We start from the raw sequence: 9,185 nt of genomic DNA on the forward strand, positions 1-9,185 counted from the left end.
AATAGTATTTACTTACATTTTATACATAGGTGTATAAAAAATAAAAGGTTTTGTTTATGCAAAATGAGCATGATTTTAAAACATGGTTCAAGTTGGGCGGGTTAGACTATGACCCATTGTTTAGCTCATCTTGACCCAGCTCATCTTAGCCCATGTAAGCTTTGGGCTAGGTTGGGCAATGATCCATTTATTGACCTAACTCATCTTGACCCGCCCAAATTCCGCCCAACCCGTCCTTTTGGCACCCCTACTTAAAACTGCAACAAATTGAATTTGATTTGGATGAATGGGAATTGAGAGATAATGAGTTCCCTCAGCTCCAATTCTTGAAACTAGAAAATCTCAAACTCTCGAAATGGGATGAAGCCTTTTCTTGCCTTGAGCAATTGGTTTTGGTTAGATGTTTATATCTCAAAGAAATCCCTTCTTGTTTCGAGGACTTGGGTAATTTGCAATACATTGAGGTAAACTCATGCAGTGAATCTATTGCGGACTTGGTCAGGGATATCAGAGACACACGACTTGATAATGGACACAGATGTGATTACAAAGTCTTCACTTAGCCTGCAGCCTTCCGTTCCTTTCCAGTCAAACTACAGGTATAATCTTAAGCAAATGCTGGTATTTCTACTCTCATTCGATTGGTCCAACCCAATTGCTAAAAATGCTGGATTTATGACATTATTAGTAGAGCTTGACTTCACAATTTTACAAATATCAAGATAAGGAAAAAAAAAAGTTAAAAAAAAAAATTAGAGCTAACACGAATTACATGTTTTGCAGCAACAGTAATGATTTAATAGACCAAAAAGCGGCAGAACAAGAACGAAGACGAAAAGCTCCACACAGTCTCTCTTACGGTCTCCACCATAACTGACCTAGTAAAATTTTTCCAGTGAATTGCTAGGTCATAGTCGTAGATGACACTGACTCTTGTTCTTTTTTTTTCAGTTCTATATTCATGACATTGAGGATAACAAAATGCATATTATCAGGTGATTTGAATATAATTTGTATCAACAAGTTTGCTGGTAAGAGGGAGTCCATATAGAAGTTTGTGGTATCATGCAGAAGAAAGTTTGTACTCAGAATACCTATACAACCCTCCATGTCTTTGAAAAACTCGAGCTCTTTAGAGTCGTAACAACAAACAGGACATTCAGGTGAGAGAATTGAACATATTAAGAACAGAAAGTTGCTGCTGAAACCTGAGGAAAATTCACTCTTCTTGCAAAAGCACATCATGCCTTTATTCGTACCACAAATGAACCTGTAACATCAAAAAGCACATCAGTAAAAGCAAATCCTACATGCAACAGGAACATGTGGAAAGCATTTTCAGCAAATTTGACTAAAAAAGGTAAAGATAATGAAGATTTTCTTCGTCATTTGTATTTTTATGTAAAGAAAATTGCCCTTTTCAGAGATGGTGGGATGGATTTTGTGAAATGAAATAATAACTCTATCGTAGACACTGGCTTGGTTTGATATTCGATGAAAAGAAAGGGTATATATATACTAGTTTAAGATTATATACAAACTACTTCAAACAAGAAGTATTTTGCATGCCTACTCAAGTCGATATGTCGGTTACCCGCTGGAAACTTTCTGATCATTTTTCAAGACAGAAATACCTAGCGAAGCTTTAATCTACCTCGTAGTTTATCTATCACCATCCAGTCTTCAATTAAGGCTTTTTCCCAAATGGCCTGGACTATGATGTTAAAATGGCCTTGAGATATCTTTATCCAATTAATAACAAAAGTATGACCTTTAAAAGTCTCTTGAACTTTGAGTACTCGTTGTGCCAAAAATGTGTGCTTGTAGGCAAAAGTAAAAAATTCCAAAATCACCAATCAGATAGGGGAATTATTGCCCCACCCACTTTTTCAGATGGGCACTGAAAATGTACAAATGGAGCTCTTAGTTTCCTCTTCATTTTAGAGAATTAGCAAGATAAAACTCAAAATGAAAAGACTTACAGGCGGGAAGATTAGATATATCTGCAGAAACTGCACAAGGAATTCCAAGGTTTGAAAGTGCTCCCCTTATGATTCCACATGGGAAATAGAGATGCATTCCTATGGCTTGTGCTGCTTTGTTTTCAGCCATGGCTGAAGGGTCTTGAATAGAACCAAGAGTTTCAATAGAAGGATCAACTGACATACGTGACAGCCAACGAAAGCGATTGTCTTGCAACACAAAGGTTCCCTAACAGGAGCAGTAGTTAGAGATCACTATTGCTTAAGCAGCAATGGAAAAAATTCTCTAACTTATTCTGTGATTGATGCGGAACCTTAAACTTACTCTGTGATTTGTCTTCAGGTTGTCTATTTGCTTCTTGAAGACCTCAGACCAGAAGTCCTTGCATATGAATTTGATAGCCTCTAAATGATCAGTGAACCGGGGCCTATCCATGGTATACCTAGCAAAAATAATTATATAAAGGTCAAGTGAAACATGAAAGCTAGGATATGATCCAACTTAGCAATAATTATTTTCATAAAAGGATCCAACTTGGTATCAGTGTATAATCATACTGAGATCAAGATAGGAGTGATAGATATTCTCAACTAAAAGTCATAGTCCAGAAGAAAATTGTTAAGTATGATTCAACCCAATCCAGAGACAACATTACACTTCAAACTAGAAATCAGTCCAAGAATGGACTCAGGGGTTGCAACTTGGTGGCATGCCAAAGTCTGTAGACCCAATGAAAGCAAAAGAAATGACAATATATGAAAAATGGAGCCTATAATTTCAGCCTGCCAAGTTATGTGTACATACATCATTGCTGATCTTAATCCCTGATACAAAAGATAGTTTCACACAACACTACCAAACAAACTAATGTAGCACCAGTAGGAAGAAGAGAAAAAAGGAAAAGAATAGAGAGAAATAGGAAAATGAGAAAGAAAGAAAGAAAGAGATCAATTGATCAAACACTATTCAAACCAAGTGCAAACGGGTCTTGTTCATAGAGTGGAGAACCCAACTCAAGCTAGACTCTTGGAATAGCAAAAGATTATCTCTAATTATAACTTAAAAGACAAAATCATATATAAAGACAAATCTAAGGTACAATTACAAGGATAGGTTCTAATCTAAATAATGATATGGTCAATATCTAACTAAAAAGATGCAAACATAATCTAAAATCCTAGTGTAAGCACATCTCGTCCAGCCTAGAGGGCTTGATTACCTTGGCAATCTGTGTTAGTGGGCTAGACATGTTGCCAGGTCCATAAGTCGATATGAGCACAATCTAGCCCGAAGAGTATTGGTACAAGAGAAACCCTAAAATCTAACACATAAACAAAATTCTAAAACACTTATAATTGTTCTTTGTCTTCAATCATAAAACTTCCATAGCTAAGTCCCCAAGCATCCTAGCCAGTGATTGAGGCAAAGGAGTAACAACCTGGAGATTCCATGTTTGAATCCGAACTACAAAACTTGGTGTCATCTCATCTCCTCTAACCATGATGAGCAGGATTACCTTGACAACCTGTGCTTGTGAGTCGGGCGGGCTACCTAGGGATTAGTAGAGGTTCGCCCAAGTAGGTTGTACACCGCCAATATTGAAGTTAAAGTGCCTAAGGACAAGGGAAACTGACACTAATCCTTCACATCCTAGAAATCTCTAGCAGCCTTAGCAGTTCATTGAAGACTTCTCCTTTCATGCTATCAGTGCTAGGAGCCATGAAGGTACTAAATTTCTTAATGAACCAAAGACTTCTCCTTTCATGCTGATACTAGTCCTTAATATCCAAGATAAATGCTGCTTGCTTATCATTATTTTTTGAATGAACGATGAGAAAAGGTGAAGTTACACAACAAGAGAATGACTAAGCATGTGATTTGTAGTAGGACCTTGTAAACCAACATCTAAGCAAGTAAGCATATAGAAGGAACAGAACTTATTAATGTAAAAACTTACTGTTTCCTTTATCAAAAAAAAAAAAAACTTATTAATGTAAAAACTACTCTAGTGGAACTCTTTTTGTCCTTTTTTTGTGCACGAAAGGATCTCCTTGTCTAGGAACAAGTTCATTCCTCATTTTTTCAGTGAAAGAAAGAAAATTTTAGTTGACCACCTATACAAAATCACAAAGTATAAAATGAAAAAACAAGTGCAATGAGGGGGGAGTCAAATAGCCATTATAGTAGTGTCTATCAGAACCCTAGTAATGTCTCCAAAATTTCATAATTAATCAAAATTGAGAGTGATGTATGAAAGATCAAGCCTCCTTATAGTATTTGCTTGCAATTAGTAAACGGCGGATTGATTATTTGTAGATTGATTGATGGGTATCCTTATAAAAGATAAGGTACTAATAGGTGCAACAGTTTGTCATGAATCAAAATCGTGAACTCTAATATCAAGATTGACGTAGCACCAGAACAGAAAAGCATAGAGAAAAATAGGAGAATAACACCGAAGTATAAGAGAGAAAGCAAGAAGGATCAATCCGTTAAATATTATCCATCAAATCAAGTGTGCCAAATTAATGCTTATAGAGCCGGGAACGCTACACCTAAATGCCAAATACTATGAAAACTTTATCTCTAATTAAAAGATAAAGTTAAAAGTAAGGGATAATGTAAAAGATAGAATCTAATCTAGGTAATGATAAACATATACAGAATCTAAAAAAGATACAAAAAAAATCTAAAATTTAAAAGATAAACAAGGAAATCGAGAAGAAAACTTCTACCAAATTCATTTTCTACTACTATAAGCTCTTCCAAATTTCTTAGGAGTTGCATCACAAATTAATGCTACAAATTAATGATTGGTAGCAAGGTGATAGCGATTAAATAAGAAGCAAAAATAAAAGAAGAAAAGCAAGAACCAAGACATTGATTTAAACGGTCTAGAATATGGAATAAATCATCAAGAACTAGAAAAGGAAAATTATGACAACCCGACATAAGAAACTGACTTTGTTCGAGGCTACATAATACTTGGGAATACCTTTAGGGGCTAGATACAAGGGAAAGAAGGTGTGGCAAAAGATTGAAGAGAGATGTGAAAAAAGGCTTGCTATGTGGAAAAGACAATACTTATCTCTAGGGGGCAGGGTGGTGCTCATCAATAGTGTTCTTGATTCTCTCCCTACATATCAAATGTCCTTATTTCTAATGCCAGTTAGTGTAAAGAAAACCCTAACTGGGACAAGGTGATGTTGGATAAAAAAAAAGAGGTGAACTTGGCAGCAGAAACTTGTAGGCACACAACAATAGTTCACCAATGAAGTGGCTTTGGAGGTAGGGAAAAGAAGACGGGAGCTTATGGAGAAGGGTTATATTTGATAATTATGGGGAACAAGACATCTGGTTCACAGGTCCTGTTAACTTTTCCCATGGTATAGGTCTATGGAAGCACATATGCACCGTATGGTCAATCTTTGTTGTCAACACAAAGATAAAGGTTGGTATTTGCAGAAATACAAGGTTTTGGCAAGATGCTTGGATAGGATGTGCCCCTCTAATAACTCAATATCCTGGTCTTCATAGGCTCATTTTGAATTCTAATATTTCAATTTCTAATTGCTGGAATGTGAACAATTGGTGCTTAGCTTTTCATAGAAATTGCTTTGATTGGGAAGTTCCTAGATCGGCTTTACTGTTGAATGATTTAGACAAGATGGCTCTGAATATAGAAGCTCTGAACACTATTGTATGGACAAGGAAGACAAATGGGCAATACTATGTTAATTCATGCTATAGGGAACTCAACACGGAAGGAGGCAGCAATGAGAGATGGCCTTGGAAGAAGGTATGGACGATGAAAGCACCCGATAAAGTCAAATTGTCATTTGTGTCTCACTCAAGGCAGCCTTCAGAAAAGAGGTTTTCGAATATGTAGCACATGCTACTTGTGCAACAGTGCAGAGGAAAGCGGCAATCATCTTTTTTTTGCAATGCACTGTAACAGTACAGATTTGGTCTTTATCTTTTAACGATCTCCGGGGTCCTTTATGTAATGCCTTATACAATGATAGATTGGTTAATCAGCTGGGGTACTAGAAATTAGATACTTGAAAATGTCATAACTCTTGCAAACTATATCAAAGCAATTTGAAGAATTTTATTCCCAAAAAGCACATCCAAAAGTAGTACTCAGTATATATACATGATGTATGCCTTGAAATCTATAGGGAGATTATTGTTCACTTGCATCTTCAGTAAATTCACGAAAAGATAATTTAGTATAAGGAAATTGGTCACCTCTCGGAAAGTTGGTGGCCGACCTGAAAACCGATGGCTTCGATGCGGCGGGCGGCGAGCTCAGGTTTGTCGGCATAGAAGCCATTGCAGTAGGAAGACACGATCTCTGTCAGTAAACTCTCCACACAGCTCTCTGATACTTCTCGAACCATTTCTATATCCTCTTCACAAAAACTGCAAATGATTTTCCAAAGGTAAAAAAGTACTCCTAATAGAATGCTGATTTTCAATGTGAAGTCCCAATATAACTATTTTTAACACTAAACCCAGTTGAATTTCCGTCTTACACTTTCAGTTGCAGCCTTTTTGAGGCCATCACTTCTCTGACCAACTGGTCACTTCATTCCACCCATTTTACCATTTGCTTATAACCAAACAAAATCAAACTACTAATTTCATATATTTATATTAAAATTAACTTCTCATGTATTAGAGAAACAAATAATTCTTTGAATTTTCATGTATCAGTATCAGATAGATCAAATAGAAATTAACAGATCTGAACCAAATCATCAAGGATGAGCGGATGCACATCACACAGAGGAATACTAATAGTAAAGCAATAAGAAAACGGGAAAAATCGATGAAGAAAATAAGAAAGAGAAGAAGATCGTACCTTGAAAAAATTGGTGGGAATCAAACGAGAGCTAGAGCGAGAGCGAGCGAGCTTCTTAGAGAAGGAAAGCAGGAGAAAATAGAAACCGAGAGGATAATTACAATTAGTGATGTCAAAATGGTTAAAAGTTGGGTATTTTTATTGTTTGTGTTTTTTAGCGCATATAAATAGATTATACACATATAATATATACATTAAAATATATTAAAGTCGAAAAGCCCTCCTCTGTACCAGGCCGGTGTGAGGAGATCTCGAGGTATATCTGCTCGATCACCGAGGATATTCTCTCCGAAGTCAAGAAGGATTGTAACTTGTTTGACAAGCATGTGGTGGTTCCCGAACCTGACGAAGCCATCACCACCCACGTCGAGAGATTTTTAAGTATTTACACTTAACCCTTCACGTTGGGACCCTTGAACCCGGTTATCATCGACTTTTGCAAAAGATACAAGGTAACCCTCGGTCAAATTCACCCTTCTTTCTAAAGGATCGTAATCCTCCTCCGTTTCTTTGTAAGCAAGATCAAAGAGTGCCCTTTCACGATCGACCACCTTATGTGATTATACAGTCCCTGACTCTACCGAGGGGACTGATCAAGCTCGCTCGTCGGACCAGTAAAGTCGCATTCTCGAGTATCGATGAAGGTAGGGATCGCGGTTGGCTAGGCCGCTTTGTCCGAGTGAGGACCTCGGACTTGATCCCGGCCGAGCACATGTCGTTCCTTGAGAAGTGGAACATGAAACGTAAGTATATAATTTTGCTTCCAAGATTTTATTTATCGCCCTTTTCCTTCCTTCTTATCGGTGTTCTGTGATGGTGCAGTTGTCGCTCGGATCCCGAAAGTAGTTCCTCGAGTCAAGGAGTGGGTCGAGGGCATCGTATCACAAAGTCCTTATTTAGAGCGCTCGTGGCACGAGCTTTCAAAGGGTTGATGGGAGGCCCGTTCACACTGTGAGATCTCCTTCATGAGTAATATTTGGTTTCCGTTCCGCATGATTAAGTCCTTACTTATTTTATTTCTTTTTGCATGTTTACCCAAGGATGTCTAAATGAGGCCCTCACCCGGTAATGACAATTTCCCCACTGAGTCCCCTGCTCCGAAACAGGGTGAAGAGAAGAAGAGAAAAAGGGCTTCGAGTTCTCCGAGCTCGGATAAAAAGAAACCAAGGAGGAGGCTGATCCGCAAGCCAAAAGAAACCTCCAGCTCCCGAATACTGGATTCAGACTCGCTCTACCGGCTCAGGGACAAGTCTAAAGAGGATGAAATTTTAGTGTCCCGGGAGCCATCGGTCCTTGAAGAACGGGCATCAACCGAAGGGAGGACGATAGAGGCCAATCCCTCCCAAAGTCAAGAGATCGATGCATTAGTGAGGGTCGAGAACCCTCAAGACGCCGATTTATGATTCGTGGTTTTAGCGTTGTTTGATGTGATTTAGAGGTTCGACTGAGTTCGTATGATGTTTTAGGAGTTGTTGGTGCATTTAGTTGAGGTCCCGGGGGCCTCGGGTGAGTATCAGATGGTTAACGGATCAAATTTGGACTTAGAACAATTGAAACTTGTTTTTGTCTACTGATGCAATCGCACCTGCGAAAATGGGCTCGCAGGTGAAAGCTCGCATAAGTGACCTTGGTTGTGCATAAGCGGACTGGGCACTGTTGGACACGAGCCACAGATGTGGAGGGAATTGCGCAGATGCAGTAATGCTGCTCATAGAAGTGGGAGGAGCGCAGATGCGGACCCTTTGCTCGTACCTGCAATTGCACAGAAGCGAAAGATGTTCCGCATGTGCGAGGGCTGGCTGTTGAGTGTGAAACCATAGATGCGAGAATTTAGTCGCAAAAGCGGCCCTTGGTTCACAAAAGCAAAAATCGCTGGGCAGAACCTATAATTCGAGGTCTTTGGTTTCTTTCTTCATTTTCGGATTTTGGAGCTTGGATTGGGCGATTTTGGGGAGACGTTTTTCCACACAACTTGGGGTAAGTGTTCTTGACTCCCTTGTGATTATATTCCATGAATTAATCTTCATTTCGGCGTTAGATTATTGATTTTTCAAGAGAATTCGAAGGAATTTTATACAATTTCATAAAATAAATTTCTGAGATTTGAACATCGATTCAGAGTCAGATTTGAGTGAAATTAGTATGGTCGAACTCGTAATTGATTGAGTTGTCAGATTTTGTATGTTTTGTCAGATTTCGAGATGTGGGCCCCATTGACGATTTTTCGAGCAGAGTAAATTGTGATTTATTTGCATGTTATTTGAATAGATACGGATCGTTTGGCTTGAATTGAGGAGATAAGAAGCATTCAGAAGTTGATACGCACAGAATGGAA

The 9,185-nt window shown here is 38.3% G+C and overlaps 1 protein-coding gene across 1 annotated transcript; it reads right to left on the reverse strand.

Annotated features, from left to right (window-relative positions):
* Window positions 1–967: 967 nt before the first annotated feature.
* On the reverse strand, window positions 968–6,990 carry LOC104110984 (uncharacterized). Its single transcript, XM_009620565.4, has 5 exons — window positions 6,851–6,990; window positions 6,235–6,408; window positions 2,308–2,425; window positions 1,983–2,211; window positions 968–1,270 (listed from the first exon to the last, which is right to left on the reverse strand). Exons 2-5 carry the CDS (start codon window positions 6,384–6,386, stop codon window positions 1,242–1,244), a joined length of 528 nt encoding a protein of 175 aa, XP_009618860.1. The 5' UTR covers window positions 6,387–6,408; window positions 6,851–6,990; the 3' UTR covers window positions 968–1,241.
* Window positions 6,991–9,185: the final 2,195 nt, after the last annotated feature.

The sequence above is a fragment of the Nicotiana tomentosiformis genome, chromosome 4, assembly GCF_000390325.3.
Source record: "Nicotiana tomentosiformis chromosome 4, ASM39032v3, whole genome shotgun sequence".
Taxonomy (NCBI): Eukaryota; Viridiplantae; Streptophyta; class Magnoliopsida; order Solanales; family Solanaceae; genus Nicotiana; species Nicotiana tomentosiformis.

Bases quoted from the DNA above. Each gene is read 5' to 3' on its own strand.
- LOC104110984 (XM_009620565.4), bottom strand. From the start codon at position 6,386: ATGGTTCGAGAAGTATCAGAGAGCTGTGTGGAGAGTTTACTGACAGAG. The intron at 2,212-2,307 runs GTAAGTTTAAGG...TGCTCCTGTTAG, and splicing joins ACCTGAAGACAAATCACAGA to GGAACCTTTGTGTTGCAAGA. The intron at 1,271-1,982 runs GTAAGTCTTTTC...TTGATGTTACAG, and splicing joins TATATCTAATCTTCCCGCCT to GTTCATTTGTGGTACGAATA.